This window comes from Alexandromys fortis, unplaced genomic scaffold (assembly GCF_014885135.2).
Source record: "Alexandromys fortis isolate MF-2015 unplaced genomic scaffold, M_Fortis_MF-2015_v1.1 scaffold_229, whole genome shotgun sequence".
In the NCBI taxonomy this organism is placed as follows: domain Eukaryota; kingdom Metazoa; phylum Chordata; class Mammalia; order Rodentia; family Cricetidae; genus Alexandromys; species Alexandromys fortis.
Window position 1 is genome coordinate 507,360 of NW_026068122.1, and position 13,650 is coordinate 521,009.

General features: G+C 36.2%; 1 protein-coding gene across 1 annotated transcript in view; it reads right to left on the reverse strand.

The window, feature by feature from the left end:
- Positions 1-588: 588 nt before the first annotated feature.
- The window catches only part of Bbox1 (gamma-butyrobetaine hydroxylase 1), a 48,368-nt gene continuing 35,306 nt past the window's right edge, over positions 589-13,650 (reverse strand). The window contains exons 5-7 of the mRNA XM_050125367.1: positions 9,268-9,464; positions 6,677-6,843; positions 589-1,266 (exon numbers count right to left, since the gene is read on the reverse strand). Of these exons, the coding sequence (XP_049981324.1) occupies positions 1,091-1,266; positions 6,677-6,843; positions 9,268-9,464 (540 nt within the window). The 3' untranslated portion in view covers positions 589-1,090. The remainder of the gene's footprint in view (positions 1,267-6,676; positions 6,844-9,267; positions 9,465-13,650) is intronic.

Consider the following 13,650-nt stretch of genomic DNA (forward strand, 5'->3'; position numbering starts at 1 on the left):
GAAACAAAAAATTTACACAGATTCAAATATGAAGGTGATAACAGAATTTCAGCAAACTGGAATTTCAAAGTTCCTTATCCATCCCACTGTAATGGGAGGCTCAACAGACTACAACTTCATGCTATACTATGACATTTGCGTTCCATCCCTACGTTGGTGGCTGTGCAGGAAGCTGAGACCAGCTGGTGAGGCTGTCCAGAGGTGGGTGAGTAAACATCTTATCCACTCAAGTAGGTTGCCTGCATATTTTAAGAAGTCATGAGTTGAAGACAAAAAATGAGGAGGAATGATTCACCCTTAGGTGACAGTAATGCTGAAAGTTTACGGAGCCATTTCTGTAGCCAAGACAAATTTAGGGAAACTAGATTTTTTTTTTTAATTTGACAGACTTGGATTTATTTTCATACCTTAAGTATTACAAACCCTGTTAGGACTATAAAGTGAGTGAGATCTCTTGGAGCACAGACAACAAAATCCTGCAAAATGAATGAATTAAATAGATCTTTGAAAGTCTGAAGACTTTTCAAGCATGCTAGAGATCATGATATGCAGTCATAAAAAATGAGACCATGCAGGTAACTCAGCAGGAACCTGTTTTACGACCATTTATTTCAAACACAAGCTTTATTTATATATATTTATTTGTCAGAAAGATTTGCTTGATACAAAACTATCTGCAGATGTTCTACTGACACTTGTGAAAGCAAAGGAAATTAGAACACACATGCCACAGAAGGAATGCCTTAAGACAGCTCCCTATCATGACATCTAACAAGTTGACATTGAATAGGAATACAAGGAAGAATACTATGATGAGAGAAACTGCAGGTTCAGGTTTAAAGAAATTAATATGTAAATGATGTTGATCATGATATGAAAATAACCAGGCTATAGCTAGTAACATTCAGTTATTGGACTTGCACTAAAATTTAAGGGCAGGAAATTCATTTCCAAGTCTTTTTTTTTTTTTTTTTTTTTTGGTTTTGTTTTTCAAGACAGGGTTTCTATATAGCTTTGGAGCCTGTCCTGGAACTAGCTCTTGTAGACCAGGCTGGCCTGGAACTCACAGAGATTCATCTCTGCCTCTGCTCTACCATTGCCCAGTTCTGTTTCCATTTTTGACCTTCTGTCTTAGAATACGAAGCCTTGACATCACTACATCCCAGTCAGCATAAGCTCCTTCCAGATGACGGGATATCTCAGTTCCTGCCTCATAGCTATGACGTCCATGGAGCAAGCGCCAGTTGTCAAAGATAATCACATCACCTGAGTAGGAGAAAATTTCAACATGAATAATTTGCTTTTCAATGAGTTACAAACCTAGGAATGATTATTTACAAGATAGAAATTATACCTTTTGTTGCAAATTTCAAAATCTTTATATTCAGGTATGTTGCTTATCATAGTGACTATAGTTAATAAGAATGTATTGTATTCATTAAGAAAGCAAATAGGAAGCAATATATGAGATGCCACCACTACTCAGCTCATACCAAGAAAGAGAATGTTTCTTTTGTAAATAAAACTTACATTCTTATTCCTAATTAACTTTGTTATTGAGCAAATTTGTACACGTAGATAATTAATCTCCCTCCATTTTTTCATATCTTCCTCATATTACCACTTCTGACTCCCATCACATCCAGTTTCTTTCCTAGATTCTTGTCTTTTGATTTTTTGTGACCCCTTTAGTTTTTCCAAGGCCATCTGTATGATTATTGGGTTAAAACTATCCATTGGAGCTTGCTATGATCATCTGTGGCTATACAACCATAGGCAGTGGTTTTCCATGTGTACCATGACATTTAAACTTCATAGCTTCACAGGCTATCATGGATATGGTTACATAAAAGATTTTTAATCTGTGTAAAGCTTTTGCATTGTTTTATTTTTGAAAACATCAATAACAGGCATTTTTCCCAGTTTAAGAGCTCCAAGTAACTATAAGAACAGTGCTGTAGGATCATCATTCTATACGCTGTGAATATGTGCCCCTGTCATTGGTTGATAAATAAAATTGCTTTGGCCTATTGTAAAGCAAGCTAGAGCCAGGCAGAAAATCCAAGAAGAGGTACAGGAGAAAGGCAGAGTCTGGGAGATACCAGCTACTGAGTAAGCAAGATATGTTGAAAATAAGGTAACAAGCCACGAACCACGTGGTAAAGAATATAGAAGAAATATAGGTTAATTTAAATATAGGAGCTAGCTAATAATAAGCCTGAGCCATTGGTCAAGCATTTATTTATAAGACATATTAAACCTCTGAGTGGTTACTTGGGAACTGGTGCACAGAAGAGAAACCTCCAATTACAAATGATAATCAATGTGGGGCTTGAACCCACAACCCTGAGATTAAGAGTCTCATGTTCTACCTACTGAGCTAGCCACTTACAAATGGTGTATCAATGTGATGCTTTAGAATTTCCATAGGAGCTGAGAAAGCTTTAAAAAATAAAAGAAGAGACAGCTCCTTTAAGAGTTTCTGCAAGACAGTGAGCCCTTGAGCAGCTAGCATGTTAAACTAAGTAAAAATGCCCGCCACAGTGCAAGCATCAACATTCTAGAGCTCTAGGAAAAGTTTAATGCAGTTCTTGGTTATGAACCTCTGACTGGGTTGTGAGCTTTAGGCTAGACTTTTACTACTCGAGAAGTGGGCATAGCTAGCCACCAAAGCTGTGGGCAGAGGTACATGCAGCTTAGCAGTTTAAAGGTTTGCTCATGTGGTCAAAAAAAGTATAAAAGTTACACAGTAAATGAGGTTCAGAAAAAAAAAAAACCTCTGAATAGGTTCCAATGTGTTTTACTATGTGTGTAGGCTTAAGAAAGAAATAAAAGGGTATCAACAGTTATAGAAATAAAAAATGGTTAAAAAATCATATAATAAAGTATTTAAAAAGAGAAATAAACAAAAAGTCATGTAGAGATGTAAAGTACACAGGAAGTCTGGATACTGTATATTATTATGTTGATTTTGAATTTTTTTATGGCTGATGGGCAAGAGACAGCTGCTGGGAGACATAGGATTGAAAGAGAGGCTGATAAAATACACCAACCTTAATATTTTAAAAATGTCTTAACTTTAGAAGAGAATTCAGAAAATATATTTGTGAAATGAAACTTAAAAGATGTGTTGCTTAGGAGAAGTGGTTTTGTTTTTGTTTCCACAGGAAACAAGAGGCTATGGATTTGCTCCAGGTTAAGATGGGCCAGATTTAATCAACAGAAACCTCCTAAATAGTGATAGGTGATACCTATCAAAAAGGTTATAATTGGTCTTCTCAGGACTTGGCCATTATCTCAAATTTTCTCAGGCTCTACATAAGGTTACCAGTGCCCCAAGTTGGCAAGAAGTAGTCTAGAGAACTATGTCCAAATTCCCCAAATATTGTTTATAAATGTTTGTTTTCACTTAAGGGGGTTTAGTTATAAAGGTTAATGGTCATAGTCAATCTCTTTCTAAAGAAAAAAGGGGATATGATATAGAAATGATGGGGAAAGGGTAGATTATTAAGATGAAAGGGGATAGCTTATTGAGTTTAATTTAATCCAGAAAACAACTGTTAATCGCAAAATACTTTACATTGGTATGGATTTTGTCTTATTGAAACAAATTTAAGGTCAGTTTTGTTATATTATATGTATATTTATATTCTTGTTTAAGGTATTATGTTTATATAGTTCAAATACCTAATTAAAAATACATATCAATGGTCATCTATAATAGTCAAACTTATAGCCATATTAGTTAGGTTTCTTTTTCAATTAGGTAAGGTAAGTAATCTTCAAACACTTCAAAGATGTGTTTGAAAATGAAATGACATTTAAAATGTTTTAAGAACTTAGACTTTTCTTAACAGTGTGACACGTTCACTCCTGGCAATACCAAATACTTCAAAGAGGATGATGGGCATCAAAGAAACTTGTTATGGAATTTGCTAGCCATTTGGGCAAGAAACTGCGTTTGTCTGGACTACTTGACAGTATGCTGTACAAACTGGGCATGCAGGACCCAAAGGAAAATGACCACTAAACTTTACTAAAACAAGGGAGGATGGTCTTCCAGGTTTCTACTTTACAGAAGAAACTGCAGGACACAGAGGAAAGCAACTGACAAACTTTGCCAATATAGGTGGGGCAGTTTTTCAAATTTCCTGCTTCACTGAAAAGTCTGTTGGATGTTCTAGGCTTTTAGGTTGAAGATGGATAACCCCAGTGTTAGAGAAGAACTTTGGTTGACTGTTCAAGCATCCAGATATCTCTGTCATTTTTAGAGGTTTGGAAGTTGCTTACAATGCACTTTCTGTTTACTCAGGTAATACTATATCCTTCTGGAGTTTTTGATGGAGTTGAAGACCAGATAGTTATAATTGTAGGTTTCTTTAGTTATGATAAAAGATAGATGCAAAACTTTAGATTCACAAAGACAGTATTTTCTTTAATTCTGCCAAACACAAATAGACTGGATAGTGTAACTGATTCTTGCTTGATAACTCTTTTGTTATATATAATTTTCCTTGTTAAAATAAGAATCTTTTTGATTAGATAGAAAGGGTGAAATTCTGTGGGATGGTCTTTTTGTATGCTGTGAATATGTTCTCTTCTCATTGGTTGATAAATAAAAATACTTTGGTTTATGGTAAGGCAGGATAGAGTCAAACAGAAAATCTAAACAGAGATATAGGAAAAGGGCAGATGCTATCTGGAGATGCCAGTCAGCTGCTAATGAAGCAAGACATGCAGAAAATGAGGTAACAAATCATGAGCCATATGACAAAGCATAGGTAAAAAATATGGGTTAATTTAAATGTAAGAGATAGCTAGTAATAAACCTGAGTCATTGGCTAAGGATTTATAAGTAATATTATGCTTCTGAGTATAATATTATTATTCAGGAACTGGTAGGTGGGAGAAAACCTCTGATTACAGGGTAGTGAAGTTTTTGGCTGATACCCTAAATTCTTTATATTTTGTGTATATTTTAAAAAAGGAAATACCGAAAAGAAAACAATATTTTATCTCTTCATATATGAGAAAACTCAAACTGAGGAATTTACCCAAAGCTACTCTGCTACTAAGTGGTGAAGCTTGGATTCCAATTCCTATTATTATTTTTCCCATGATATTTCTGTTTTATATGGTGTCACCCCTAAAATCAATCTGCTTTGACTGTATGCCAAAGGCTTTATTGAGTAATCTCATTCTATTTATTTACTTTATTATGTCAAAGAATGTTTCTAAAAACAACTCAAGTAGGTGTGGTGTGTGTGAATGCCTGTAGTCCCATCTACTTAGAAGAAAGAGGTAGGAGTATTGCTGAAGTCTAGCTCAGGAACTAAAGATGATGTTTTATGATACAGCAAGAAGGGTATGGTAGGGAGTTTGTATATGTGTGTGTGGGGCCGTTTGGGGGCTGAAGAGATGACTCATCAGTGAAGAGTATTGTTCTTCCAAAGGATGCTTCCAGCACCCACATCTTTCCTCACAACTGTCTGTAACTCTACTCCCAGAAGATTCTATGTCCTTTTCTGGACTCTCTGGGCATTGTATGTATACAACTCACAAAAATTCATTCAGGCAAAAACTTATACATGTAAAAAAAAACAGAAGTAAATAAAAACTCAAAAAATTAAAGTAACAAAAAGAATGTTCAAATTGTTGAAACCAACAACTAGTGAAATTATGCCTTTTATTGCAAATAGCATGTAGATGTTCATGTTCAGAAATGTTGTTCAATGTGGTAACTATAATCAATAAGGATATACTGCAAGCTACGAAGGCAGATCTTACTTGCTCTCTTCATGAAATTGATAGATATATAAAGTAATGTATGTTACTAATTAACTCAATTTAGTCACTCCATAATATATACATATTTCAAAATATATACATGATAATCATTTGCAGTTTTATTGTCAATTGAAAAAAATAACAAAAAAATGGCTCAAGTTTTGTGACATTCTAATCAGTAGAGATTGTCTAGAAAAAGTATCCATGTTTCCTTATTCGCTTCAAGTCACTGGAACAGGCCGAGTCCTGGTTGATTTTAGTATTACTATCTTTGTGAGTAAGTTTTTATCAATAAACATTACTCATGAATTTTGGAGTGGGAATTACAAAGATAATTTTGTTTAGCAAGGCAGAGGAATTTAAAATAAACTTCATTTGTACTCTATATTTTTCACTGTCTTGAGAGGAAGTGATGCCTTTTCAGGACTGTGTGTGATCTTCATGTTGCAACTTCTATACCATTTTCTAGAATCTAACTGTATTCATGATCCTTTAATANAAACAGCATTTTGGTGTTATGGAAGAAAGCATCTTTTGAGTCACGGTGGCTTTAATAAAATATGGAAAATAACACAGATGGCAAGAGTTTTCAAAAAGCTTATTTGGAAGGTGACTATCAGGACAGCAAATGCAAAGTAGCCTAAATATTAGACATAGCCTTCATCTGGCCTCTCTTTGAAGTGTCTTTAGTTTGGAGGCTCTTAAATTTCATGTTCTAGGATTTCCATGAGAGCTTGCAAAAAGAACTATTTTTTAAGTCTGGGGAGGAGAGGAGAGGTGCCGTCAACAGCCTAGAAATGGAAATGGCAAATTCTTCTATTTAGGCAAATCAGCTTCTCATTAATAGTCTGCTGTAATACCAGTCTGGATGCCACTTTCCTCCACTCACCTGGATTCATCTTGAAGGTGTACTTGTATTCCTTGCTGTTCATGAGGTCCACAAACTCTTTCAGAGCAGAGTAGAAAGGCTGAACTCTTTCGATGGGGACATCAAAGACTGTATCTCTGACTGCATTGTTGAAGTTGATGCGAATTACTTGGCCTTTATCATCCAACCTGTTTTGTTTATTAGGCAAAATGAAGATCTAATAAGGGTCAACTTTTCTTAGGGGATATGTTTTAAATACAGCACACATAAAAATATACAAATTAGTTGAGCATATACTTTTGTTGTATGACTGCACGTACTGGCTTTGTGGGAGCCTAGGCTGTTTGGATGCTCACCTTACTAGAACTAGAAGGAGGTGGGAGGTCCTTGGACTCTCCACAGAGCAGGGAACCCTGACTGCTCTTTGAGCTGATGAGGGAGGGGGATGAAAATGGGAGGCGGTGGCGGGGAGGAGACAGAAATCTTTAATAAATAAATAAACAAAAAATATACAAATTAAACATAATGGGTGATGAGATGTTTACATATATGTATATTATACGTTTAGATATGTGTATAATAATTTAGACATAATTTAGATATATGTACAATGTTTAGATTATTGTACTGGTTTTTATTATGTTAAAATCCCAAGTAGCATTTTTAAAAGTAGTGTTTGAATTTAATAGTCACATTATAACTAGGACTCTTGAGTTGCTGGGGGCAGCAGCATGTGCTTGTCCAAAGTCTGAGGCTGGATATCTCAGAATGAACACAACATAAGCTGTATAGAGACACCATATCTTCAAAGGTGAAAATTTCTCATCTCACAGTCACCAAAGAACACCTTAGATTCATTTTTATCTAATTTTTTTCCTGAAACTTATCTTTTCTCCATATTTTATATCCAACATCTCCAGAAAATCATCTATTTCTACCCATAAAATGTATGTTCATCAGTTTGCTGAAATTGTCAAGAAAGTTTGACAATTTAAGTTTCATCCCTAGAAAGTCTGTAGAGATACAGACACCCTTTAACACGAACTCTGCTTTCCTTTGCTTTTGGAGCATTCTGCTTTGTTTTTGAACTTTGATTAAAATTTAGCTGAAAAAAAAAAGAAAAAAAATTTGGCTGAAAAACTTCACCCCACTCCTTAATCTAAGTTCTAGGGTCAGGGATCTTTGTCCCCCCCCCCCCCCCGCTGGTGCATTCCAAATACTAAGTAGTTCCTTGGCTCCAGTAAACTCTTTATTACTAAATGATTGAATTTTGTGTGTGTGTGTGTGTGTGTGTGAACTGAGGAATTTGATATCTACTACATGACCTTATTTCTATACTATTTTTGCTATTTCTTCTGAAATAATACAGGTCAATTCTAAAGTGTACAGCTTCCCAGTTTTGACTGAGATATAACGAAATACATGACATCCTAAAAATACAACACACAATGCAATTCTCAATGAACAGTTAAAACAGTGTCCTATTTATATTCAAGAAAATCATGATTAAATAATGTTAAAAGAAATAGGGTAGGGGAGATAGCTCAGATGGTAAAGTGCTTTCTGCATAAGTGTTCAAGAAAATCATGATTAAATAATGTTAAAAGAAATAGGGTAGGGGAGATAGCTCAGATGGTAAAGTGCTTTCTGCATAAGTGTGAGTTTCTGAGAGACCCCATCTCAAAATATAAGGTGAAGAACTATTGAGAGAGATCCTCTAGCCTTCACATGAACATTCACATATATGTATCTATACACACAGGCACATACATACATATATATACAAACATGTACAGAGAGAATTTATTGAGCATATAAAAAAGAAAAATCAAATAGAAATAAAAGTATCATAATTAAAAATAAAAGACCAACGTCGTTGAGGAAAATAAGATGTTTCTCCGCATGTGTTCACACTGAAATTAAAAAAGAATAGCATAAAATCATCTATGTAGAACATAACTACGATCTCTGATGACTTAGCACTTTCTGAGGGATTTTTTTATTTTAGTCCATGTGCCTAAAATGAGAGAGATTATTCTCCAGAGATGCACATGGCCAAGCAGCACTTGCAAGGCCCTGGTAGGTCATCCTGGTGATTGTCTCCTGGACAGACTTCGACAAGCCTGGGCAGGGAATCACAGATGTGCCACAATTCTCAAAAAACAAATGCTACCCTTGTGCTGTGGTTGCTAGCACAAAGGATGATGAAAATCTTGGAGCTTGTGAGGATTATCTTTGAAAATGAAGCCAAAAACAAGATGACAAAGCTAAGAAGAAAAAAAAAAAAGACAGTTTCTGGTTGACAGGACTTAACTCCTGGATCTATGTATTCTCTGTTTTATTCTTTCATTTCCAGCTGTAAGCTTTCCAACAGCTATAATCACATGGACAAGGCAGAACTTATACTTAAAAATGAGGTATGTATGAATTACGAGTTACCAAAAAATATAATATTGATTGAGAACAAATTTCCTGCCATTTGGTAACTTTTTTTTAATGGCATGTTTTTGGTCTTTTTTTTTTTTTTCTTTTAGCAGCATATTAAACCAAAGCTGTGGAGTCAATCAAAGCTTTCTGGGGTTCAACTGCAGGGGATTTCTAAGACTACTCACTCTATAATCTTGTGCTTAGATTGCACAGAGAAGTCACAGTAATCCACTCCAATGTCTGTAAAATCCACAAAAGTGGAGGACAGAATGTGGAATGCCTGAGGATTCTTCTCCTTGAGCTTTTGGCACACATTAAACCCATCGACAACTTCAGAATCGCCGCCTGTGACTGTTTGCTTTATACAGTGCAGAAGCTGAACCTGTAAGGAGAAATGGAGATAGAGTTGAAAACAGTGGCATCCACTCTTAAGAACTACTATGCTAAATATTCAAAAAGATACAAATAGAAAAAAACCAACAAGCTTAAAAACGTCGATTCTCTGATGTCAGTACTGAGGAGAAGTAGGGATGAAAAAGCTGCTTACAGTATTGTGGTATAGTTCAAGCCTGTTGCCACTGAAGACACGGGCATAGAAACAAAGTTCCCAGATCACACACATACCAGTTGCAGGCAGGGAGCACAGCATGCTGCTGCAGGCGGGGAAGGCAACAGCACAGGCAGGTTTGGGTTGGGCAGAGGACTATGGGTAAGGCTTGAGTTACATAAAAATGAGAATGCAAATAGGTGATTGTGCTGGTAGAGCTGAAAAAGAAAATACAGTTTAGCGAATAACAAAAAGACTGGCTGCAGCAGGCCGTAATGGGTGGAGGAGGCCAGACTGAAAAGGTATCTGAGGTTTCATCACTCACAGTCTTAAATGTGAGAGGAAGGATTGCTGTACTTTCTGCTGTGCATAAGGGACATTGACTCTGGAGCTAGCATGGATTGAACTGAAAAATAACACAGTAGTCTGCTGGTGTCACCCAGGCACACTGATTTTAAGATGGGAATGGGCTAGGCCATAGCTACTTGCGACTCTAATGAGACAGGTCAGACTTGAAGATATAATGGCAATGAGGTAAGACGTGACTTTGGGAGGGTGTATAAACACAAAAAAAACATCGGAAGTAGTAACCCAAATGGAGGGAGAGTTTTAATTTAACTATGTTTTGATAGAACTTGGAGAGCATATTACAATTTCAAAATCAAATCAGAAAAGTTAAAAGGATTGTTTGTGAACAGAGGTTTCATGGATTTTGTGATTCCTTTTGGTAGGTGGTTAGATTGGTGGTACTGAGTACCTAAATTTAGAACCTGCTTTTCTGCTTGGAAGAAATACCAGCATTCTGTTGGTCAAACTTCATTTTTACTAATTTTAATCATTTTAAATTATTGTCTCACTGATTTCTTAGAGAATGAGAGAATAAAACATGACCAGATATCCATACATAGGTGGATATTAGAGTTAGTGAGAAAAATATTCATTTCGCTTGGTATTCTCCACAGATGGTCTAGAACAGTGGTCATCAAGGCTTTCTGCAGTGACGGACATGTTCTTCTTTGTTGTGTAATAGAATCAGCACCAGTTCCGCATGGCCTTATAAACTCTAAGTATAATTATTATGGCTAAAGATTTTAAATTAAAATTGTATTTGATATTTATTTCTTGCACATGTCTGTATGTAGTGTGTGTGTATGTGTGTGTGTGTGCATGTGCATGTTTGCATGCATGTGGGTACATATGTGTGTGATATATGTGAACATGTGTGCAGAAGCCTGAGCTAGCAATAGGGGTTTCCACATTGTCCTCCACTTTATTCACTGAGGCATTGTTTTTCAGTTGAATGAAGGGCTTGCCAATAAGGTGAACTAGCAGAGTAGGCTGAGCAGGGGTCCCTTGTGTATGTTTTATGAGTGTCGAAATTCTAGGAGGGCTGCAATGTGGGGATCCAAACTCTGGTCCTCACACACACCTGGCAGGTGTTTTATCCACTGAGTCACTGGGTTTCTTGGAGTTTTAATGATTTGCACACAAGTTACTTTCAAATGGTAATTGTGGCATGTAAATTATTTTTATAATAGTACTTAGAATTTTATAAATTTATCTTAATTTTGCAGATGGAATGATTGAAATATAGGTGCCATAGTTTCTTAATTAAAAATTCAGTTAATATGCAATAAAGATAGTATTCAAATTTTGGCGATTTGCCACAAAATCCAAAGCACAGAAATTCCCTCTCTTTTCAGGGATCCATTTATAGAGCTCTCAGATATCCAGACTTGCTGGGTGGTGGCTGCACACGCCTTTAATCCCAGCACTTGGAGGCAGAGGCAGAAGGATCATGTGTCTTTGAGGCCAGCCTGGCTACACAGAGAAACCCTGTCTCAAAAAATCAATAAAGCCGGGCGATGGTGGCGCACGTCTTTAATCCCAGCACTCGGGAGGCAGAGGCAGGCGGATCTCTGTGAGTTCGAGACCAGCCTGGTCTACAGAGCTAGTGCCAGGACAGGCTCCAAAGCCACAGAGAAACCCTGTCTCAAAAATCCACCCCCCCAAAAAAAAACAAAAAACAAAAAAACAAACAAAAAAATCAATAAAAAAATCCAATCTTAAAAAAAAAATCCAATCTTAGGTACAAAAAGGTCAATAATCCTACTGTTGGAAGATGACTTAAACAATTTAATACCTGCTCAATCTTTAAATAGAGGCAAATTTTAATCTTGAAAAATATGTGCACTAACTGATCAAACCATTTTAGAAAGGTCATCTAAGAAGGCCAAGGAGAGATCAGGCAACACGTTGAAATAAAGGAGAAATAGCCATGTCAGCTGCAGGTCTAGAGAGTTCCAGAAGACACAACAAGAACACAGCTTTGTCCTCAGGAGAATCACAGCAGTTAAACTTTTTTCAATTTTGCCGTAATAAGCCCACTGATTCAAATGTTAGTCTAAGAAAGGTCAGTTGATATCTTTCACATATGGTCAGGCCAAATAATATCTCCTTTTGTGTATTATATTTTAATACAATCTTATAAAAGAAAATAGATTATGAAGCCTGACAACATTTTAACCACTAATCCAAAAAACTAAATATACTCCTGTCATGTATAAAACCCAATTTTATATCACATAAATCATTCAGAATAAAAAAATTCCTTTCTAAATATTTCCTTATGGAAGCATGTGACTTTTGGCCCAGAGAAAAAAGTGAGCACAGCCACATCTGTGTCTCATTTAAGATATGTTTCCTCATCCTGATCGAGCCGAACCCTCACTAGGAAACTCACTTTCCACATCATTTAAGATACACGGAAAAGGACATTTACCTTTTCTAATTGTTAAAGAAAAGATCAAATTTTGTTATTAAGATTTCTGCATAATTCAAAGTGGAAGTTGCACAATGAGACAGCTGATGTGTATTTATCTGTTAGAATAAATAAGGGTTCATTATTTAAAGACCATGGGAAGTCATTGGCTTTGGGTGCCTCCCTCACCCTGCCACACTTGGTGGCTTCTCTAGACATCTCCCATGCCTCTACTTGTGCACAAGTTGCTTTAAGTTTTGAGATACAAAGAAGTTCAAGGTCCATTTTACTGTCCTTGCAGAGTTTTGTAAAATATGACAGTGTGTATAAATAACCTATCACATCTCATCCTATGGAAATCAGTAACTCCAGTTTGGCATCATACTGGTGTGTAAAAAAATCTAGACAGAGATGTATGCTCAAGTCCAGGTTCCTTATTCCTTAGTGGTCATCCTAGAAAAGCCTTCTGCTTTATATCCTCATCCAATACCGCAGGGCTTGAGCAAGCTTGTCTACCCTAAAGGACTTCTAAGAGAGATCATGCAAAGAAACTGAAGCGCTGAGCAAGCTTAAAATACTGTATTATGCTTCAGGTATATTTAGGAAGCCATTTAATCATTTAATCAGGATTTCAGTTTTAACTTAGATTCAGACTTAAATTCAGAAAGAGCAAAAAACAATTTAGAAGTTCAAGTAGGACTTTTAGCTATTCAGCTCCATTTTTTAAGTCGTTTTACATTTAATGTCTCCAAGCAATCATTAGCAGGCAGAATGTGTTGAGTGGTTTGGTGTCTCTGGGCCACGTTCAGTATAAGCCTCATTGTTTCTCTCCTTCTCCAACTCCCATCCATAAAGGTGATCAGAGGAGTCATCTTTCTGTCATTATTTGGTTCACAGAAACCATGTGGTGTTTTACAATCAATAGAATAATTTGAAACATATGAAGCCAAGTACGAGACTAGCTTAGCTAACTAATTCTGGCAAGAACAATGTGTAAGAAGCGGGGCACAGAGAAAACACGTTCAGTTAAGATGATGACCAAAAGAAACTCCTTTTGACTTTTTTCCTGCCCATTTGATCTTAATTGACTTGAGAGTTGCCCACCTTCTTATCTACCTCTGCAGATATAGATTTATAGGCAGTTGTTTCAGTTCAGATCAATTTAGCTAAAAACTGAGTGCAACACTCTCTTTAGTCTCCAGATCATCTGCTTTTGGGTTTGAGAAAATAATGATTTTGTAAAAATATATTTGGTTTGAA